Source organism: Heteronotia binoei, chromosome 21 (assembly GCF_032191835.1).
Source record: "Heteronotia binoei isolate CCM8104 ecotype False Entrance Well chromosome 21, APGP_CSIRO_Hbin_v1, whole genome shotgun sequence".
Taxonomy (NCBI): domain Eukaryota; kingdom Metazoa; phylum Chordata; class Lepidosauria; order Squamata; family Gekkonidae; genus Heteronotia; species Heteronotia binoei.
The window spans coordinates 173,313,140-173,336,652 of record NC_083243.1 but is presented as its reverse complement, the minus strand read 5'-3'; the positions used below and the strand labels follow the sequence as shown (position 1 = coordinate 173,336,652).

Genomic DNA, 23,513 nt, shown 5'->3' with positions numbered 1-23,513 from the left:
GCGTGCCCCATAGGCACTCATTAAAACCAAAAACAAAGGTTGCCTCCGCCGCTGTGGAAGCTCGCAAACCCCTTAGGGAGTGGTGTGATTGCCTTGCCAATCCCCTCACGCCTCAGGCTGACAAGCCCCCTCCCGAGCACCCAATTGCAGTCTCCCCCCTCCTAAAAATACTTCCGCTCTGGCCTTGCACAACTCAGTTGTTAGGGAGAGGAGCGCGTGGTGGGAAGCTCTGCCGGCGAGCTCCCGGCCATACAGACTTAGAGTGAGGGACAGGCAGGCACGCTGGTGCCGGGTTTTGCACCTCGTGGTTGCTTTGACACTACCTGTGACTTGCGAGGGGGAGAGAGAGGTCTCTCCCCTGGGGCTAACTGCTCTTGTTTCCAGGTCTCCACAGGCTCCGGGCTCCTGGAGGCTCTGCATGCGAGGACTGTCGCCCATGGCTGGGTAAATTCCACTGCCCCCCCTGGCCTCCCCCTCCTCTCGCTCTCGACCACTCGTTGTGCAAATGTCTTTGACATTTGAACCAGGCAGTGGGCTTCAGCAGGGGGCATTTGCTGACCCTGTTCCCCTGTGCTGCAGCCTGCTCCCTTCCTTTGGTCTGCCCTCTGCCACATTCCCAACCCCTGGCAGGGCACGGGGTGTGTGTGGCAGCTGCCTCGTTGCGGGGGGGTGGGTCAGAGACTGTCCCTTTAAGAGAGCACCCGGCTGAAATGCAGCCCGCTCTTCCAGCCGCTGCCCCTGAAGGTGCTCTTGATCTCTATCTCCGTTTTGCAGGTGGGACTCCAACACAGAGGCTTCCACGTGTGCTACTCCACCCCCCCACTCCCTCAGCTGTTTCTGCCCACCGCTCGGAATGGAGCCCCGCCCACAGCGAGACTGCCCAGCGCATGCCAGGGAGACTTGCACTCTGTTCCGGAAAAATAAAGTCTGAGCTGTGCCCTCTGTTGTCTCTCCCGTTTGGCATCTGCTGCACGTTCCCTGGGCAACACCCCCCCAGCCCTCTATCAGTGGCCTCTCCGAGGGAATGCCTGGGAGGGTGGGCAGACTTGCTTTTGGGGGGAGGAATGGTCTAGGAGCTGCCACGCTGCCCCCCACATGGCTGGACAGGGGAGGGGAGTGCCGCCCCTCAGCCTGCTTGGGCTGACAGCCTACCCAACCCCACGGGGCTGTTGTGCGCAGGGCACTAAGGGGGGACTGATGAAGTGGACTCAGAGTTCTGCGGCTGATGCACTCGCACTCTAAGTTCTGTGGCCCCCGGGGGAGGTGTTCCATGCACATGGCAGGGGGCGTCAGGGCAGCACAGGGGGTCTCTGGGTGGGGGGGTGTCTGCTGCTGGGCTGTTCACTCCCAGACACACATTCCAGCCGCTGTCTATGATAGCGAACTCCTGCACTTGGTACTTCCTGCTTGTCTGCCTGCCATTGGCAGAGTCTCTGACAACGGGAGGGTGTGAGGGGGATTGATGGCGTCTCCGTGGTCCCGTGTGGGCCTGTCTTGCCCCCACCCCCACCTCGCCACCAAGCCAGGCTTCTCGTGCGCACATGCCCAGCCTCACTGCTGTTCCCTCCTAGTGTTGGTGGGACATATCTTCTTTGCCTGTGATGGTCTGCCCATCATTGGCTCCATTCTCTGTTTGGGGGCGGGTTGGGGGTGGCTATCAGCCTCTCTGGGGCTGCCTCTCCCCATCCCTGACTGTCATGAGCTGCGGCGCATGCGCCAAGACTGGCCAATGGGGGGGATGGGCTGGCCCTCCCCTCTGGCTGCCTCCACCAGCAGCGTTGCCATGGCGACCGTGTCCCTCACGGCGAGCTACGCCTCTCCCCTCCCCACGCTCCAGCATGCCGAAGTCCTCGGGAAGTCTACTAGCGGCACGGCAGCTACGCCATGGCTGGCCGCCCCTTATCTCTGGATTGGGCTGTAAGTGTAGTGGGGATCCCAAGAATGAGTCTAAAAGGCACATCTGTTCTACCATGACCAAAGGTAAATTTTATCATGGAAGCAGGGTGTCAGTGGAATACATAAAGCATTTACATTTCCCCAGCTTTAAGGCATGTGTAATACTTTATCCGGGCAATATGAACCATTTCCAGCTGTAGACATCTGGGCAACCCTTAACTATCCCTAATCCAACCCAGCCATTTTTAAAAACATCCTAACATTTGACCCATCCAGCATGAACCACCAAACCCTGTCCTTTTTCAATATGCTAAAACCGTCCAACTATTGCCCCAGCTTGGTATGACAGGTATTTCCCTCCTAGTCTTCCTGCCAGGTTTTGATAGCTGTTACCTTCAAACTGCCCAGTCGAATTCAAACTACATATCTCAGACCAATCCCAACCCTGAGAAAATGGAGTTTCATGTTTAGCCAGTTTGGTGTAGTGGTTAAGTGTGCAGACTCTTATCTGGGAGAGCCAGGTTTGATTCCCCACTCCTCCACTTGCACCTGCTGGAATGGCCTTGGGTCAGCCATAGCTCTGGCAGAGGTTGTCCTTGAAAGGGCAGCTGCTGTGAGAGCCCTCTCCAGCCCCACCCACCTCACAGGGTGTCTGTTGTGGGGGGAGGAAGGGAAAGGAGATTGTGAGCCGCTCTGAGACTCTTCGGAGTGGAGGGCGGGATATAAATCCAATATCTTCTTCTTCTTAGCTTTGGGACCTTTCCTCAGTAAAAGACCATCCCAAGTTGGTGGAAGGCGTGTCAAGTCTTCCTACCACCTAGATACCCCTGCGACCACTTTGCAGGCCCCTCTTGTCAACACTCTGCTGCCTTGGACTTCTGCTGCAGGGACTCCCTGCAATCTTCCATTTCTTATCTCCTTTGGCTCAAGTAGTATCAAATCTCCTCCCTTCCCTTTCATCTTTCTTCCTCTATCCTTGTAAAATGTGTGTGTGTGTCTCCTGGGAGGGAGAGTGTGGTTCATTTGTAGTCCTAAGGGTTGGTTGTTTTGGTTTGCTCCTAGTGGTGTGTTCAATTGTCAGTAAATAAATCTTTCACTGAATTGGTTTTCATTTGAGAATACTGCTCTGGAATAAAACTTCCATATACACAAACAAATTATTCTTTGTTACCCTTCTGGAAACTCTGACAACTAATTCCCCCCTCTCTGGGTCCTGTTTAGGTAATAGAGGTATACAGAGGTGGAATTCTAGCAGGAGTTCATTTGCGTATTAGGCCACACCCCTAGATGTAGCCAATCCTGCAAGAGCTTACAAGGCTCTTTTTTGTAAGCTCTTGGAGGATTGACTACGTCAGGAGGGTGTTACCTAATATGCAAAGGAGCTACTGCTAGAATTCCACCACTGGAGGTATACTTCCTACTCCACCACTCTTGAAGTTCTCAACATTGTATTGTTTGAAGACTGTTCACTCTTCTATATGGCCCATGTATTGTGTTTTTCCTCCAACAAAAAGACAAATACCCATATACTACATGAAGACATTAGCACAGAAAGAGACTGTGGGAACAAAATGCTCAGATGTAAAACAAATTTTCGACACACTTTACAGAAAGGCCACAGACATGCCAATATTATGCTGATGCAACTATTGCCATACAAAAGAGAATCACTTAGAGATAGTAGTACCTGAAAGCAATTATTCTGTTATCAATTCTGCTACATGTAGTCTCTTGGCCAGTTTTAGAATCGCTCCTACCACAGAAGTCAGAACTCACAATTTCTTTCCTTCTGTGCCCCTAGAATCCACCCTTCTAGGACAGCCAATTTAAACAGAAGGAACTATCAGTGTTAAAAGAGGCTCTTGCATGTTGCCTTTCTGCCTCAGCCGACAGACAGACAACCAATATCACTCCCAGACCTTCCTCTATTGCAAATTTTCTTGTTTCCAAACTGATAAACCCATTTCAGTTTCATTAGGAAAATAAACTCTACATCCACAGGAATTCACTCACCTTCTTCCTCTCCAAGACCATCTCCAGCTCAAGAGTATCCTGCTCTTCTTCCTCCTCTGCACTTTCCTCTGATTGTACCACACTGCACAAGTCTTCCTGAGAAGGGTCATCCCCAAGGTCTCTGCTGCTTTCTAGATGCTCAGCAACTGCTGCTTGCTCTGCCGTCACATCCTCTTCTATCAAGGGCTCCAGCTCTTCTTTACAGATAACCTTCCTCCTCCAGCGCTCTTCTTCCTCCTTCACCACCTCAGGAAGTAATGGAGCCAGCAGTGACGCAGCCACTCCCTTTTTCTCTTCTTCGCAGCTTGAAAGGGCTTGGATACCTTCATTCACTTCCTGTTAAATCAATGGGATTATGTTCCAAATACTAATCTTCTAAAGCCAATGGCAGAACAATCAAAGCCATCTTAGAGATACAAGGAAGTTAATGACTGGAGAGATCAGTTTTAGTCATTAGTCCATTCCACACCAAGGTCACATATCATGTATGGACAAGGTGCCAGCTCCTACAAGCCAGAAAATGACAAGGAAGATAATGTGTATTCCAGCTACAGAATGCCTAAGCTTTGCTCGAATATATCAGAAGACCTTCCCACGTCCTTCTTATATGCTTCTTATTGAATGCTACTTTGTTTCACCACCAGGTTATACAGAGGCACTGCTGCTGCTATTCCTATTCAAAGATTGTCTCCAGCTTTACCATACCAGTTTCTATCATCTCTACACCACTGCTACTAAAGAGGATTTTTCAGTTCAGTGATTCTTGTCAAGATATCATCTGCACTTAAAAACACCCCTCTATAAATTGCATAAGACCTCCACTATGTGAAAAAAACAGGTATTGAAGCAAGATGCACAACATACATTATTGCCAGAAAAGGTATGTCTGAATCTGCTAGTAACTATAGAGTTAACCTTGTTATCGTTAGTCAACAGGAAGTCACATGTGTTTATTGTAACCTGTTAGCTAGAAAGTCCTCGAAAGTCTGTTGGAGGGCTTAGTTAAATGACCAGTAATTGAGCGTTGTGATTGGAAATCAATGTATTGCCTATTCTGCATTAGAGATTCTGCACAAGAGATGGCATCTCTTCCTCCCTTTGTCTAAGTTTGAAGAAGAGAGGCCATTCCTCGCTTTTTCTCAAGCTGCAAACATGTAGAAGTTAGTGTCTGCTATTTTATTCCCAGCTTACCCTTCCCCTGTAGTTTTAAGTAAAGCAATCATATTCTTTTTAAACACACACATGATCTCTGTGTATTCTCTGCTGTGCTACTCATGTCTAACTCTGCTATAATTAATATTCTTCTCTAAGAATACCAACAGTTCTCCTAGCAAGCTATTCCACAAACCGCTACAGAGAGCAGCAGCCGACACTCTGTTACATACAGCAATTTGCTGGTGGTCCCTGGCCCCAACCTGGTCGAACTTTCTGCCAAACACCATCAGGGCCCTGAAGGATTTCATACAATTCTGCAGGGCATGCAAGGCAGAGATGTTCTGCCAGGCCTTTGGCTGAGGATAGTGATGGTTCCCATCATGGCTAGAACCCCCTTCTGCTATCTATGTCTACCTCACCCTTTTCCCCCCTGCCCGCAAAGTAGCTGGCAGTTGGAATTGGGATTAATCAGTACTCATCATCTGATTGTTAAAATGTCCTTTTAATGATTTCATTTATTTTATCTTGCTGTTTTTATGGATACTGCACATTGTACAAAGCCCTGCAAAAGCTGGGATTGGGTGATTAATAAATACAATTATTATTATTATTAATAATAAAGGATACTGGATTAAGTGATAAACTCATATAATCAATTCTTGTAGAAACAGTTTAACTCTTCTTCAAAGCAGAGAATCAGCAAACTTTTAGCAACTTTTCTGTAGCTAGCTCTCTCTCCCAGTATGTGCCCTCAAGGCATATAGTTTAACATATAGTTTAACTCTCCTTCATGGCAGAGAATCAGCAAAAATGCTGCTGCTATTTATTCATAATATTACAACTTTGTTGTAGCTGGCGACCTCTCCCAGAATGTGCCCTCAAGAGCACTATACTCATAACAATAGGAGAAGCTCACAATCCCAATGCCAAGGGAGGTCAGGAAATTTTCAGCTCACACGTGACCTTTTACAGTAGTTGCTCCACTGTCCTTTGCAATGGGATGTCTAGAGATACATGGGAAGTGGCATTTCTGGCAATTCTTAAGGGGGAAAATGCAACACTGAACTATATAAAAGGGTCTTTGGAGACTGACCTATTTTACTGTCTGGTAATCTGTTATTGCTAGTTTTTAACTTTTATGGTATTGCCTGTATATATGGAAACCACTCTGACTGTAGGATAGAAAACAGGATAGAAATAGATGGTAAATATTATTACCATCACCATCATCCATGCAGGATATACGTGTCTAAGTATGTCCTACTTCCACAGTTTTCACTACAGTAAATGTGGAATTTGACACCTGACATCCTGAGAACAAAAACTTACATTTTAAGAAAAACAAGTTTCCAGTTTACATTACTACTCTTCAAAATTGGGTCAGCATTTAACGAAAGTTCGGAAACCAAAGGAAACATGCTCAGAGCTTGTAGTCACGAGGGACTGGATGTTCAGATACATAAGGGACTGAATTTGGGACCTTCTTCATTCAAAGTATATACCTTAACTATTGAGCCTTGAAAACCCTTTCTTCGCCAAGATGGTTCTTTTAAACTCTCCAGATGCAACAGGACACATAACTTCTATGACTTATTTATAACATTTAATACTATGCTATGCTGTTAAGATACTTTGAAGTGCTCTCAGTATTGTGTCATCTAAATCAGGGGTCCCCAACCCGTGGGCCGCGGACCACTACTGGGCCATGGCCTGTAAGCAACTGGGCCACCACTCCATCCTCCGCCCCCCACTTGTCGTTTGCAGAGCTGCAAAGAGGTGCCACGCTCCATCCCCCGTGCACAACGAGGCACCATGGCCCGCCCCCCCCTCCCCAGCACTGTGCTGCCCCCCTCCCCGTGAGCAGAGCAGCGAGGAAGCTTGGAGTCAGCCCTACCTGCTTCGGCAGGGCCCGGACTGAGCTGGAAGAGAAAGAGTTTCGGCCCCTCCCTCAGCACGCTATTAAGATAACTTAGAATCAGCCCGGGCCCTGTGGAAGCTGCCTGAGCCTCATCGCAGCACCCCTCTGATCATGGGGGGTGTGGGGGGGAGGGTGAGGCTCGGCTCTACCGCTTAGGCAGGGCCCGGGCTGATTCTAAGTTATCTTAATAGCATGCTGAAGGAGGCTTCTCCACCACCCCTCACTTCCAGAAGTGAGGGAGGGGGCAAAACTCTTCCTCCTCTCGCCTGCTCTTCAAACAGCTCACCTCGGGCCCTGCCGAAGCAGGAAGGGCTGACTCCAAGCTTCCTCGCTGCTCTGCTCACGTGGAGGGGGGGATGGAACGCGGCGCAGGATGGGAGGGGGTGGGCTAGGGTTAGCAATCCTTAGGTGGGGGCAGGGGATCCCCCAGATTGGAGGCCCTCCCCCTGCTTCAGGGTCATCAGAAAGGGAGGGGATGTCTGCTGGGCACTCCATTATTCCCTATGAAGACTTATTCCCATAAGAAATGGAAAATTGATCCATGGGTATCTGGGGCTCTGGAGAGGCTGTTGTTTGAGGTAGAGGCACCAAAATTTCAGCATAGCATTCACGGCCTCTCCCCAAGTTTCAAAAAGATTGGACCAGGGGATCCAATTTTATGAGCCCCAAAAGAAGGTGCCCCTATCCTTCATTATTTCCTATGGAAGGAAGGCATTTAAAAGGTGTGCAGTGGTCCCTTTAAATGTGATGGCCAGAACTCCCTTTGGAGTTCTGTTATGCTTGTCACACCCTTGCTCCTGGCTCCACCCCCAAAGTCCCCAGATACTTCTTGAATTGGACTTGGCAACCCTAGGGTGGGCTGTGGCAGTGGCAGCAAAACCGGTCCCTGGTGCCAAAAAGGTTGGGGACCACCGATCTAAATCAACAAACAACCCAGTGTGTACCAATACCAAACAGATACTCCAAGAAGAACATTTTCTGGTGTAGACATGTATATTGGGCTCTAAACCAGTCAGAGCAATCCTGACCTTCTTCAGCTCACGCTTCAAAGCTGCTGTCTTGTGTCCAGCACTGCCAACACCACCACCATTTCTTCCTTGGGAGCTTAAGTCTGTAGCCATCAGATAGTTTTCATCAGCCTCTGTTACAGAACTAACAGAATAGCATACTTAGTAATGGAAACGCAAGGATTTTCAGATTCAGCTTGCATGTGGGCGTCTTTCTTACCCATGCTGGTAATGCTGAAGACCTTGAACTTGTGTTGCCAGGTCCTGAGGGAGTTCCCAAGTAACCTCATTGGTTTGAGTATTCCAGTAATAATAGCAGCCTGTGTTTTCATCCCAAACTTCCTGCCAGTCACCCATCTCAACTCCCACTGCAAAAAGAATGCAGACTTCAATGAGTAAATTCTTACATTAGTGTTGCAGGCAAACAGACACAACCTACAGCATGGGTAGCCAACGGTAGCTCTCCAGATGCTTTTTTTGCCTACAACTCCCATCAGCCCCAGCCAGCATGGCCAATGGCTGGGGCTGATGGGAGTTGTAGGCAAAAAAACATCTGGAGAGCTACCGTTGGCCACCCCTGACCTATAGTATTGAGCATCCTCATCTATATGCCACCAGAGAAAGATAATGGCTGTGAATGTATCATTCCACCACTCTCACATTATTGTCACTCACTGAACAGCACACTGGCAGATTAGCTACTGCAGGATATTAGCTTTCAGATTCCCACATCACAGACTCCAAATAAAAGGAAAAAGTTATTGGAATTAGGGGTACTATGTATCCTTGCTATTCATATACAGAATACCTGCCTTCCTCCCCAAAAGGGACCCAAAGCAGCTCACAGCTTTCTCTTCATTTTATCCTTACAACTATCCTATGAGGTAAGACTGTGTGACTGGTCCAAGGTCACCCAAAAAGCTTCCACTGCAGAGGGGAATTTGAACCCCCAAATCCTAGTTCAATTGGGTTACCAGCCAGAGGGAGACTTGACGGGGGGGGGGGTGCAGGGACATGGGGGAGGCACTCTCATGTTTATAACATGAAGTCATTTCCAAGATGAATCCAGAGGTCATCTTGGAGCCCTTCAATGTGATATCACTTCCCGGTTCAGCCTAGATATGATGCAACACCACTGGCATGACAGTGAATTCTGGCTCAATTTTTCATTCATCATCCTACCTAGCAGCAGAAAGGATCCCGGGGGGGGGGGGGGGGGGCGGGGAGGGCCTGCCAGGATGTCTCCCATTGGCAGCTCTATAGTCGGACATTCTAACCATTATATCACACTGGTTCTACATAGAACTCACCTCCCACCAGCGAGCACTGAGTGTCATACTGCCACTCCGTTGCTTGATCCGTTCCATTTGTGGTAGATAAAATCTGACTGGTGACAGATTCCTTGGGCTCTGGGCGAGGAGGGGTTGGAGGTGGAGCAGCAGAAGAAGTGACAGTCTCAGAAGGTTGGGAAGGAGCTGTTATTGCATCTATTTCCTTTAAAAATGATATGAAACCAACGAGAAGACAAATACAAACAATATTTGGTTCAAATAATCCACACTGGGAACAATGCCGAAACAGCCATCAAGCCAAAGATTTAAATACTTCCAGCCTGACCCTTTTAACATACTGGTCTGCGGTCACCTGATATTATCAATTTCTTGCCTGATTGCAACCTACAATTTATTTGTGAGATCCCCCTCCCAAATTTTCTATTTCAGTTTTGAAAACAGAGTTAGTCAATCAATGAGCCAAAACAGAGTTCCTACTAACCGCCAGGAAGTTTGCCAGGGTGCTGTCAATGTCCGTTGAATTATTGCTATTTGCACCTGTAGACTGTGGTTTTACAGACATCTCACTGTCTTCTTCATCACTGTCTGCATAAGCACCAAGCAAACATAAGCCACCTAGAACAAAAAAGTCATAATGAACAGGAGTTAGATCCAGCCAGCTTTTGCATTCACTCTCACTGAATTCCTCTCCTCACTACATTTTCTGCCACATATATCTTTGGTCTGTGTAGTCCCCACAATCTCTTTTCATAGTCTTTCTGGAGGTCAACAGAGATCCTTGTTTCCCCGCTTCTCATTAGTGGAAAAGCTGATCCAATCCTTTGTCTACCACTGCATAGTAGTTTAATGTTATAATTACCAAAAGAAAGATCCGGGGATTAAAATATTTTTACAGTGCCCCCCTCCTCACAAAGAAGGCTTGTCATTGTATCAAAAAAAAGTGGTAATGCAAGTTTTCAGTCCAAGCCACATGAAACAAGTTATATTAGCAAGCAATCATTTGTGCTGCTGTTGGACTGTGCTAAAAACCAAAGTAGTAGACTCCAGTTTTGAAGACTGACACTACCATTGCTGACACAAATCTCTACCTCATTCAAGAGATGAAAATATTTGATGAGCCTGCGAACAGCCTCGTACTATATTCCAAAACATTTTGTTGTTGACATAATGAAATGCCAGGGTTTTTTTCCTTCATCACTAATCTATGAAAGAAACTCGTGAAAGCTGTTTCTAATTTTTTACAGTAAGAATGAAACTGAATCCACTGAAGACAGAGGTCCTGTGCCTGGGTTAGAGGGGATTGAGATTAGGGATCAGGCTTCCATCCTTTGATGGGGCTCCATTGGTGCCTACGGCAGGGGTGAAGAGCCTGGGGGTATTCCTGGATGCCTCTCTAACATCCAGATCACTAACAATGCCAGATCTGCGTTTCTCCACCTGAGGAGGGTCAGGCAGTTGGTTCCGTATCTCACCCCATGGGACCTGGCAACAGTGACCCATGCAACAGTCCCTTTCAGGCTGGATTAGTGTAACTGTCTCTAAGTGAGGCTGCCCTTGGCCCCACTCTAGAAACTCCAGCTGGTACAGAATGCAGCTGCATGGATGTTAATGTTGTTGCCTATGCAGGCACAGATCCATCCTGTGCTGTGCATACTGCACTGACTGTCTACTAAGTACCAGATCCAGTTTAAGGTACTAGTACTTATCGTCAAAGTCCTATATGGCCAGTGGCCAGCATACCTTCCGGGCCAACTCTCCCCATATGAGCCCCTCTATGATCAGCAACCCAACACCTTCTGGTAGTCTCTGATCCCAGAGATGTCCAACTTGCCTCAACCAGGGCCTGGACTTTGGTGGAATGAGCTCCCCTTGAATACCCGGGCCCTGTGGGACCGGCTTCAATTCTGCAGGGCCTGCAAAACAGAGCTCTTCTGCCAAGCCTTCTGTTGGGACAGGACCACCCTCACCCCAGCGATTTGAGATATGAGAGATTTTTGGAAAGATAGGTCATTACTGTAGAGGCAGAGTTTCTGTCAGTTTTATTTTTAGCTGTTTTTATTGTAATTTTAATCTGTTTTGTTTGTTTCTTTGATGGAATAAAATAAATAAATAAATACCCAATTGCATGTAAACATTTAGAAAAAGCAGACATGCTTTCTTAAAAGATTCAACCAACAACATACAGACTGAGAATCTCAACCCCCCCCCCCCCAATATTAAGGTCTAAATCAGGGTTTCCCAAGCTTCCCCCCCTCCCCCGTGGCCCAGTTATTTTTACATTTCTTCTTTGTTGCCCACTAAAATTTGGGGGGTGGAGCCGGGAGACAGGAAATGATATACAAACAAGCCTAAAACTCTTGTTTAGGAAAGGTAGGAGAATAGTGGGATTTTGCAATGCAATTTTAAAAATAAAACATTAAGAAAAAGCACAAGGACCACACAGCAGAAAATTAAAAATATAAAATGCTCTCAGCCTGGGAAAACATGAAATGGCAGCCTGGGGAACCATTAAATGTCAGGGTGCGTAAAGCTTCTCCCCCCCCCCACCAGGTCTACTCAGATTAGCAATGGCAAGTAAGAAAAGAAGGAAGTAAGGAGGGAGGGAAGGAAGGAAGGAAGGAAGGAAGGAAGGGGAAAAGACTAACAGAAAGAGATAGAGAGAGAAGGAAGGAAGGGAAGGGAAGGGAAAGGGAAAGGAAAGGGGAGGGAGGGAGGAAGAGAGAGAGAGAAAGAGAGAGAGAGAGAGAGAGAAAGAGAGAGAGAGAGAGAGAGAGAGAAAGAGAGAGAGAGAGAAAGAGAGAGAGAAAGAGAGAGAGAAAGATGAGAGAGAGAGAGAGAAAGAGAGAGAGAAAGAGAGAGAAAGAGAAAGAAAGAGAGAGAAAGAAAGAAAGAGAGAGAGAGAAAGAGAGAGAGAGAGAGAGAAAGAGAGAGAGAGAGAGAGAGAGAAAGAAAGAAAGAAAGAAAGAAAGAAAGAAAGAAAGAAAGAAAGAAAGAAAGAAAGAAAGAAAGAAAGAAAGAAAGAAAGAAAGGAAGGAAGGAAGGTTGGAAAAATATAGAAAAAAAGAAAAAAGAAAGAGAAAGGAAATAGGAAGGAAGGAAAAGAGTGACATAAAGGAGGGACAAAAGGAAGAAAGAGAAAAGAAAGGAAAAGAACGGGAGCAACTCACCTTTAAAACTGCTCACTCTTGGTGGGAAATCCGGCCATGGAGCCCTCAGGTCAGTTTCATGCTGCGCAAAGCCCTCCCCACCCCTGACCGATCGTCCGATTGGAGGAAAATCAGTGCTGAGCTCATTCTGTGCTGGTCCAAGCCGGCCGCAGTTCGAACAGACTGCAACCGATAAGGGCGTATGGCTCGTCCCTCCCTGGCACTTCCTGGATGTGAAGGAAGTGCCAGGGAGGGAGGAGCCATATGCCCTTTTCGGCCGCGGTCTCTTTAACCTGTGGCCGGCTTGGCCCAGTGCGGAATGAGCTCAACGCCGATTTCCCTCCAATTGGGCGATTGGGTGGGGAGGGAGGGGAACAGCTTTGCGCAGCATGAAACTGACTTGCCTGCGGTGGGGAAGGGAGGGAGAAAGAGACGCGGGACCTGGGGGAGGGAGGCGCGATGCGAGGGAAAACAGGGGGGGGGGGGGCGGCCAGGGAACTGGAGGCCCTGCAGCCCAGCTTTGAGGGCTCTGCGGCCTGGTGCCAGGTCGCAACCCTGCCTTTGGGAACATAAGAGAAGCCATGTTGGATCAGGCCAATGGCCCATCCAGTCCAACACTTTGTGTCACACAGTGGCCAAAAATTTATATATATATACACATACACACACACACTGTGGCTAATAGCCACTGATGGACCTCTGCTCCATATTTTTATCTAAACCCCTCTTGAAGGTGGCCATGCTTGTGGCCACCACCACCTCCTGTGGCAGTGAATTCCACATGTTAATCACCCTTTCGGTGAAGAAGTACTTCCTTTTATCCGTTTTAACCTATCTGCTCAGCAATTTCATCGAATGTCCACAAGTTCTTGTATTGTGAGAAAGGGAGAAAACTGCCTCTTTCTCTACTTTCTCCATCCCATGCCAGTCTAAATCATTCTTTACAATAATCAAAAGATGTTCTTGATTTTTAACAACCTGCTCCATTGGATAAGCTAAGGAAGCATGGAATCTAATAACACTTCAATAAGGTAGACCAACAATAAAGGTAGACCAACAATAAGTTTTAAAATAAAAGGCTTAATAATATTCCATATATTTCCAAGAGAAAACACACATGAAAATTCTTAATAAATTAGCAGTTAAGGATCCACCAGATACAAAGACCGTTCACTGCCTGTACGCCGCTCTGAAGAATGCTTTCTTGTTTACAGTGAACCAACTTCTAGATGTTCATAACTACCAATTAGAGTATAAGGAAACAGCAAGATTGTACCTGTTGGTTTGACAGCCACAGGCCCAACAGGCATGCTACTGTGGGCTGGGTTTGGAGCTGTTCTTTGAGCCTCTTCTGTTGCCTCAAATTCATCTGGAAAAAAAGTTACATACAAATAAGAAACATTTAAGAAGGTTTCAGCAAAATTTACTAGCATTTCCAAAATTAATTAAATGGGAGCATACATACACCTATCTAATTTACTGAAGATCAGCAAACAGTTGGCATATTTTAGCAGGACCACAGAACTTCTTCCCTAATGCATGGAGAAGTAGCTATGTTTTGCAGCTATTTTGTACTTACTTAGAAGAACAAAAATAATATGTTTTATAGCACCAATCACTAAAATACATATATTTGAGGAAAGCTTTGTACTTGAGAATGTAACAGCAGTTTTATAAGCGTTATGTTTTCTGTCTCCATCACCCCAAATAAAAACTTTGGAGTATTCATGAAGCAGACAGACTTTTAAGAGTTGGCATAGGACAAGATGCCTTCCTTCCACACTCTGATTACATTTTGCATTTTTCTACATCCTGACTCCTTTCTTTGTAACACTCCTCCACACCTTCATACTGGGATATAAGAACTCAGAAATCTCCATTCCTACTTGTATCTGATGAAGGAAGCTTTGACTCTCAAAAACTCAGACCCCAAAAATGTTGTTCGTCTCCAAGGTACTACTGGACTGTAGTTGCTCTACTACAGATGACACAACTACCCTCTGCAACTATCATTCACTCCTTCCACCCAGTTTAAATTATTGACAAAATACTGTGAGAAATTTATAACTTAATAAGAATTATAGTGACATTTTTTAACCAAAACAGCCGCCTAAAGAAAGGATGAACTTTTTCTAGGTATACACAAATAGTCATTGTCAAGAAAACAACCAACTGAATATTACCATTCAATAACCATCACCAACAGAAAAAAAATTCAGGGCACAAGATCCTATGCTAATGTATTTGTTTTTGAGACACTTAGAAGGCTATTCTAAACCGCAAGAGCTTTACCATCCCCATTTTCCCCCCAAAGTCATATATTCCACACTATACCAATTAACTTTGTTGTTAACTCACTGTAGGAAACCACATTCGTTTTGGAAAAGCTGTTCTTATAACTGTGCAGAGCATATGCAATTGTAATTCATTTGCTAGAAAGAAGTTTGCTATTTTTTTTGCTGGGAAAATAGCCTTATTCCAGCTAGCAAGTCCACTGCTATTTTGAGTAATGTTTAGACTGTGGTTACAAGACTGTACTAGGCAGATCTACTGGGTGCTCTCTATCACATCACTATTGAAAAATAATTACATTCCACTCCATCTCTTTCTATGAAAATCTGTATTGTCTTCATTAACTGTATACAGCCTCAAACAACTCACAAAAGTGTATGCGCTGGGCATTTTTGTGGGTCTTTAAGATACTACTGACTGGACTAAAAATTTAGGCTCATCAACTGTACTTTATGACCAATTTCGCACTAGAGCTTTAATCCTGGTTTAACTCTATCCCCAAACTGACTTTCTACACTAGAATCCTAGAAACCAACTTTATGACTCTATGATTTTAGTGTAGAAAGTCAGTTTGAGGACAGAGTTAAACTAGGATTAAAGCTCTAGTGTGAAATTGGTCTAGGTCTCTAGACCAGCAAACTGATCCACAAGCACTAACCAGAATAAGAGGAAAACGTCACTCACATATTCTTGCACGTTTTGCGCAAAAACAAAAGTAATTGCCTCCGGGTGTTAATGGGTCATCACAGCTAGGGAGACCTTTTGTTTTGTTTTTCAGTGAGCAGGTAAATATAAAGTCCATTTGTAAACAAAAAAACACCAGTTAAGTTTGTGAAAGAACTTGGATAGCCTTAAAACGAAAACCAGGCCAGAACAGGTTTACTGGGAGGCTCTGAAAAAATAAAACAGGAGCCCCCGTGGCACCTTAAAGACTAGCAACATTTATTGCAGCATAAACATTTGTGAGTCAGAACACCCTTCGGAGTCCTAAGTCTCCCAGACTTGGTTTCCTCATCTGTAAAAATTATAAGAATTATAAGAATGGTCTTCTTCACAGTGAGGATGCAAAAGAAAAGAGCAACAGAACATAAGAACATAAGAGAAGCCATGGGCCAATAGCCAATGGCCCATGGCCCATCCAGTCCAACACTCTGTGTCACACAGTGGCCAATATGTGTGTGTGTGTGTGTGTGTATATATATATATATATACACAGACACACACACATATATATACATACTGTGGCTAATAGTCACTGATGGACCTCTGCTCCATATTTTTTATCCAATCCCCTCTTAAAACTGGCTATGCTTGTAGCCACCACCACCTCCTGTGGCAGTGAATTCCACATGTTAATCACCCTTTGGGTGAAGAAGTACTTCCTTTTATCCGTTTTAACCTGACTGCTGAGCAATTTCATCGAATGCCCACGAGTTCTCGTATTGCGAGAAAGGGAGAAAAGTACTTCTTTGTCTACTTTCTCCATCCCATGCATAATCTTGCAAACCTCTATCATGCCACCCCGCAGTCGACGTTTCTCCAAGCTAAAGAGAAGCAGTTGGGGTCGATAGCAAAACGCTCGAAAGCAACAAACAGTTCATCGAATGGTTATCAGTACGGCGATGCTCCGATGCATTCAATGGAAGCGAAAAGGAAAGAGCGGCAGCCGAGCACGCCGTCGCTGCTTTGGCAGCCCTGTTGTCATCTGTCCGACAACCACCGTCAAGGAGGGCGAAGACAGCCGCTCCGAGAACACCCGTGAGGGTGGGGAAGCGCGGTAACTGGGCCCAATATCCATTCAGGCGGGAGAAAGGAAGACCCGGAATCGCGCAGCCCCAAACAACCCCCCCCCCCCAGTGGTAGGCCGCGCCGCCTGCCCGCGCCCTCCTCACCGGCTTCCGAGGCCGAATCTCCATCGCCCGGCGCCGCTTCCTCCCGGCCTCCGCGAGGGCCCGGCGGCGACAGCTGCAGGATAGGCCGCCGCCCCGCCGGTGCCGCCCGCGACTTCTTCCCCATCGAGGCCTGCCGCGGCCTCCTCCTCGGCGACGGAGAAGAAAAGCGAGTCAAGCTCGGGCCTGCCAGTGGAGGGCGGGGCGGAAGCGCAAGGAGAGCCGGGAGGGCGGGGCGGGGCCTGCCTCCATCGTCGGCCAGGGCCGGGCAGGCTTGGCGGTGGGAGGAGGGTGAGGGAAACGGGCGCTCGGCGTGGGAACCCGCTTCTCCTTTTGTGTCGTGTCGGCCGCGCGCTCCCGTGTGCGGGCTTCGCGCGCGAAGTGCAATTGTTATTTAAATACGCAGAGTAAAAAATACAAACGTTAGTTGTTATTTTTAAAGACGCACAAGGAAGTAGCGACGGTGACTCAGTTGGGGCGGGACGTACTAAAACAGGGGTGTCGAACTCATTTTGTTATGAGGGCCGCCGGATCTGACATACATGAGATAGGGTTGCCAAGTCCGATTCAAGAAATATCTGGGGACTTTGGGGGTGGAGCCAGGAGACGTTAGGGGTGGAGCCAAGATCAAGGGTGTGACAAGCATCATTGAACTCCAAAGGGAGTTCTGGCCATCACATTTAAAGGGACCGCACACCTTTTCAGTTCCTTCCTTCCATAGGAAATAATGAAGGATAGGGGCACCTTCTTTTGGGGCTCACAGAACTGGGCCCCCTGGTCCAATCTTTTTGAAACTTGGGGGGTATTTTGGAGAGAGGCACTAGATGCTGTACTGAAAATTTGGTGCATGTACCTCAAAAAACAGCCCCCCCAGAGCCCCAGATACCCGCGGATCAATTCTCCATTATTTTCTATGGGAATAAACCTCCATAGGGAATAAGAGAGTTCCCAGAAGACATTTCCCTCCCCCGCTTTTGGATGACCCTGAAGCGGGGAAAGGGCCTTCAAACCGGGGGATCCCCTGCCCCCACCTGGGGATTGGCAGCCCTAGACATACATGAGACCTTGTTGGGCCGGGCCATGTTGGACTGGATCATGTGTGTACCTATTTAAGATTTGGTAGCAGAGATATAAACTTTATAAAGCACACAGACAAACACATTTAAAAAAAAAAACCACCTTAAAACGTTAGCACTTGTTGGTCTTAAAGGTACTTTATTTGTATCTTTCCCATGGGATCCAGATAACTGGGTAAAGGAAGCTCTGGCTCTTTCCCTCCTTTCCCAGGGGACCAGAAGGGGGAGGAGCCTCAGCCAATAGAAGGAAGAGAGGCTTGACTCAGTAGCTCTGCTGTGCGATTGAGAGAGCCTGGCAAAGCAAGTTATCCCTCCCCTCCTTCCTCCCCAAGGGGGGGGGAGTCTCAACCAATGGAGAAAATAGAGGCTTTACTTTTGTAGCTCCTGTGCAATTGAGCAAGCCTTGCAAAGCAAGCTGTTCTGCAGAAGGAAGGACGAGAGAGGGAGAAGGAAGCAGATGGCAGCCAGTAGCTTGGGGGCCTTATAGGAGCCCCCGGGATGCATGTTTGACACCCCTGTACTAAAACAAATGTCCACATTGGGAACACTGGGAGGTGCCTGAAAGCCTGTTGGATATAATGGGAGCCAGGAAATACGTTATTGCACACAAAAATTTTGTTTTATGATCGTTGATCTTCGGTCCTGCCCAGTAGCCAAATTGGTTAATCTTATTTATAAGACAGTCAATTGAATCTATTGGTTGCTCTAGTATAAAAACCAGGTCATCTGCAAAGGCTCTCAATTTATATTGTTCATCTTTTATCACTGCTCCCTTGATATCTGTGTCTTCTCTTATCTGGTTATTCAGTATCTCTAAGCATAAAATAAAAAATGGTGACAATGGGCAACCTTGTCTTGTACCTTTTTGGATATCAATTGCTTTTGTTAATTCACCATCACTCTTGCTCTTTGGGAGGAGTATATTGATTCTATTGCGCTCAAGAAATTTTCACCACATTCCATTCCCTTCAATTGCTGCAGCATAAATTGCCAACGGACATTATCTAAGGCCTTCTCAGCATCCAAACAGATTAATGCCAATTGTTTCTCTGGATGAGTCTCATAATATTCCAATATATTACAGACTGTTCTAACATTTGTCTTTCAAATACCTTTTCGGAAGAAATCCAGCTTGGTCTTGATGCATTGTGGACTGTAGAACTTTCTTCAGGCGTTGTGCCAATATTGCTGCAAAAATTTTATAGTCCACATTCAAAAGAGAGATTGGACAATAATTTTTAATATCTTTCAAATCTGCACCTTCTTTTGGAATTAAGGATATTGTGGCTTCTTGCCAGGAGTCTGGTATTTGGGCTTCATCTTGAATCCTTTCAAGGAGACGTTTGAATGGTAACAATAAGGACTCCTCATAAGCTTTGTAAAATTCTGCAGGCAATCCATCTGGACCTGGGGCTTTTCCATTCTTTTGCGATGCCATTGCGTCTCCCAGTTCCCTTATTGTTACAAAATTAATCTGTCTCTTACTAGAGAACAATAGAACACTAAATGCAAATTGCAACAATTGGAATTTGTACTGTATATAGAGAGCTAGAGATAAGGTCCTTCCGATTGCCCCTTTACATGTAAAAAAAATGTTAGCAACAAACCCTATAAGACAGAAAATTTGAAGTCAGATATATTCAAAGCGTTATCTAGCATATAGATTAAACTAAGCATTGGGCAAAGAAAAGATATATATAATGTACTCAGCGTCGCTATTTCGATTTCTGAAGGAACGACGGGTTGGGTGGTCGAGATGAACCAGCACAATTAGAGTCAGTAGGTTTAGGAGGTTCAATTTGAAGTTTCTTGAGTTCAGATCCTGAGATGAAGTCAGAGGCAGACAAACGATGACCCTGATGCACCACAGTGATTTGAGTGGAGGAAGACCACCGAAAACGAACCTTCTGCTCCGCTAGTTTGTTTAAAATGGGCTTCATTTTCTTTCTAGCCAGTTTGGTGTGGTGGTTAAGTGTGCAGACTCTTATCTGGGAGAACCGGGTTTGATTCCCCACTCCTCCACTTGCACCTGCTAGCATAGCCTTGGGTCAGCCATAGCTCTGGCAGAAGTTGTCCTTGAAAGGGCAGCTGCTGTGAGAGCCCTCTCCAGCCCCACCCACCTCACAGGGTGTCTGTTGTGGGGAAGGAAGAGAGCCAGTTTGGTGTAGAGGTTAAGTGTGCAGACTCTTATCTGGGAGAACCGGGTTTGATTCCCCACTCCTCCACTTGCACCTGCTGGAATGGCCTTGGGTCAGCCATAGCTCTGGCAGAGGTTGTCCTTGAAAGGGCAGTTGCTGTGAGAGCCCTCTCCAGCCCCACCCACCTCACAGGGTGTCTGTTGTGGGGGAGGAAGGGAAAGGAGATTGATAAGGGCTGTGCATCTTTGATGCTGCTGCTGCTGGATTTATCAACAGCCTGATACAGAGGACCATACCATGGGGAAACACTTTGCATCCTATTTTTTAGTCCAGTGGCACCTTTAAAACCAACAAAAGTTTATTCAAGATATGAGCTTTGGTGGTTTGCAGGCACACTTTCTCAGATACACTGAAATGGAAGTTAACAGTTTCCACCAGGAACTTCTGCCACAAACAGTTATTGCTGCAGATCGTCAGCAGTGTGGGATTTGTTCTGTCGGGTCCCATGGGTTTCTGTTTTATCACTCATTCTTTTTAAAATTTGTATGTAAGGTACTTTGGAGAAATTGTTCAGAAGCAATTTTAAAGGGAGAAGAATTATTTGATTGATATGGGTTATAAATTTTAAAAAAGGAAGATACTAAATTTTTGATGTCTTTGTATCAATAGATCTTTTCATTGGGGGGAATTAAAAACATTCAGATTATGTATAGTGCTATGCACAAATAGATTAGATGCTTTGGTGTACTCAATATGTGAATGGATCATCTCTCCCCTTTCCATCAGATCCCAGAAAGCATTAACAACCTTGACTGCTGTCCAGAGTCAAGGTAACTTAATCTAAACAAGATCAAAGTCATATCAGTCAGTGATAGTACAGGGAACAGGTTTACAATCTATTTTGGATGAGGCAGTTCTCTTGAAGAATCACATTTGCAGGTTGGGTGTACTTCTAAATATGGTTGTTTTTTGGTGAAACGGACTTACGAAGCAGCCCGGGAATGCCTTTTGCCAAACAAAGCTGGTTCTCCAGCTGTAGCTATTCCTGTAGAGAATGGATCTGGCCATAACTAAGCATGCCTTAACTATACTTAACTAGTGTAACATCCTCTGTGAAGCCTGCTTTTGAAGAGTGAGTTCCTTGTCACTGGTCAAAATATAGTATGGAGTCCTAACTGGAACCACCATGAGGAACACCTCAACATTGCCACAGGGTTCCAATTTGTTTTTGGGCGCAATTCAAGAGTTAGTGATTACTTTTAAGCCCTAAGCAGATGTGAGCTATTGGTTGATGCTATTTTCCTATTTTATGTTTTTTTTGTATCACTGCACTGATTTAAAAATGCTGCTGTGCTTTTCAAAATGCTATGGCTTTTTATAGTTTACTATACGGATATGTATTTGTGAGTCACCTCGGTCACTGTTTGTTAGTGGAAAGGTAGGATACAAGTATCCTAAAATAAACTGGTTTTCTTCCAGCTGGAAGCTATCATTACAGGCAGAAAACATAGTTCCAAGGAAAGCTGCAATAGTTTCTCTATTCCCATGAAAATGCAAATCACGTTTTGTTTCCTTCAAAATAGGCAGCCTTAAAAAAGGATACATAATGTCGAGCCACCTTTAGTTTAAAAAAAAAAATATCTGAGAATTTAAAACAAAGTTTTAATTTTATTAAAGGCAATTCAAAAGTGTCACAATAAATAAAAGCTTATCGAGAGCCCATCTATTGTACAATACGAGAAAGGAAGCCGATAATACGAAATATTTCAGTAGAAAGATGTCGGGAACATGCAATATACAAACTTGCATTACTGGAAATGACTGCCAACTTTATTTTAATTCAGCATCTCCAGTATGTTATAAAACATCTCCTATTCCTTCATCGGGAATGTTTAGGATCATTATGAAAAAATAAAATTTGTGTAATAGCACCACCCGCAGTGCACAGGGCTCCCTCTGGCCCCAGCCAACATATGCAAAGCTAACACCTCACATATTTCATGCCAATTATGTACATCAGCCTCAAGCTCAGTATGTGTAGCTTTGTCTCGGAAGCCACCAGGCACAAAGTGATTCAGAGAGGCCACATAGTCCAGGCCATTTGCTAGTTTCGAAGATACAGGAGATCGTGAGTTGTCACAGCGACTTGTTGTTGATAGTCCTCTAATTTGTCATGGACCTTCTGGTAGAGCTGGAAGAAAAAGCAGTATGATCACACGACGGTAACAGGCGTTAGTTGCTAGTATTCAAAATGGAAGATATGACTGCATTTTATAATACATCTTGCCACCTGACTGAAGGAGTTTTTTTTGGTGACTGAGATTATTCTTACAGAATCATTTTGCTTATTCTCAAATAAAAATTTGTGCACGGATTTGCAGGATGTATGCTAGGTCCTACCTACACATTTCCGAGCCTGAATGAAGCCACTGGAGAAACCTATTGGTTTCCTACAAGTGGGATCCATGTTCCTTCTAACTGAGTGATCTTGCAAATGTGATTTTATCTCCTTCATCTACATGCCTTGCCCAGCAGCCCACATGCTCCCCGCCCTCTTTGCTGAGAATCAGGAGACAGTGCAAAATGATAACACAGGGTGTCTGTTGTGGGAGAGGAAGGTAAAGGAGATTGTGAGCTGCTCTGAGACTCTTCGGAGCAGAGGGCGGGATATAAAGCCGATATCTTCATCTACCTCACAGGGTGTCTGTTGTGGGGGAGGAAGGTAAAGGAGATTGTGAGCCCCTCTGAGACTCTTCGGAGTAGAGGGCGGGATATAAATCCAATATCTCCATCTACCTCACAGGGTGTCTGTTGTGGGGGGGGGGAGGTAAAGGAGATTGTGAGCCCCTCTGAGACTCTTCGGAGTGGAGGGCGGGATATAAATCCAATATCTTCATCTACCTCACAGGGAGTCTGTTGTGGGGGAGGAAGGTAAAGGAGATTGTGAGCCGCTCTGAGACTCTTCGGAGTGGAGGGCGGGATATAAATCCAATATCTTCATCTACCTCACAGGGAGTCTGTTGTGAGGGAGGAAGGTAAAGGAGATTGTGAGCCGCTCTGAGACTCTTCGGAGTGGAGGGCGGGATATAAATCCAATATCTTCATCTTCTTCTTCATAAGTCGTGCAGCATATGAAGCTGCAGCAAGAACAGGAAATCAGGCAAACAATGCCGCCCCCTCCAGTTTATCTAAATCTAATCTAATTTTGATTAAGTTCTATAACGCTATTATATTATAAACTGATGTTGTTTGGAATATAGCGAGGAGGAATAAAAACCACTCTGGTGAATTCTGGTTTTCACTTGATGTACTTACCATTGTGTTGTGGTGATTGGCTGTGTTTTCCCCTAGCGCCTGAAGAAGCTGGTCGATGGCAGAATATGGAAGCCAAACCCTTGGTGATGTAGCTGACAATGGGACCTAATCAACAACAAAACTAAACTTGAATACAATTTAACTACAAGGAACATTTCTGAACATTAACTGTATCATGAAGAAAACATCCCAGCTATGACTGGAGTTAAAGCCACTATGTGGACCTACATTTGCTCACTGCCAAAACTGCAGAGCCAAAATTAAAAAAAAAAAAAAAGGTTTGAATTTTGGATTGAAGCAATAAATTTTGATGAATGATTTTCCCACTAAGCATATTTATTCATGTTATCCAAATAAAGCAATGCTTTCTTTAAAA

General features: G+C 45.6%; 2 protein-coding genes across 2 annotated transcripts in view; both read right to left on the bottom strand.

Moving 5' to 3' along the window:
* FNBP4 (formin binding protein 4) overlaps positions 1-16,751 on the bottom strand; it is a 34,960-nt gene extending 18,209 nt beyond the window's left edge. The window contains 7 exon segments of the mRNA XM_060261976.1: positions 3,910-4,245; positions 8,011-8,134; positions 8,210-8,357; positions 9,300-9,483; positions 9,763-9,896; positions 13,704-13,796; positions 16,612-16,751. Of these exon segments, the coding sequence (XP_060117959.1) occupies positions 3,910-4,245; positions 8,011-8,134; positions 8,210-8,357; positions 9,300-9,483; positions 9,763-9,896; positions 13,704-13,796; positions 16,612-16,735 (1,143 nt within the window). The 5' untranslated portion in view covers positions 16,736-16,751.
* A 4,719-nt stretch (positions 16,752-21,470) lies between these two features.
* Positions 21,471-23,513, bottom strand: part of NUP160 (nucleoporin 160) — a 63,765-nt gene continuing 61,722 nt past the window's right edge. Inside the window, exons 35-36 of the mRNA XM_060261974.1 lie at positions 23,138-23,242; positions 21,471-22,013 (exon numbers count right to left, since the gene is read on the bottom strand). Coding sequence (XP_060117957.1) covers positions 21,927-22,013; positions 23,138-23,242 — 192 coding nt within the window. The 3' untranslated portion in view covers positions 21,471-21,926. The remainder of the gene's footprint in view (positions 22,014-23,137; positions 23,243-23,513) is intronic.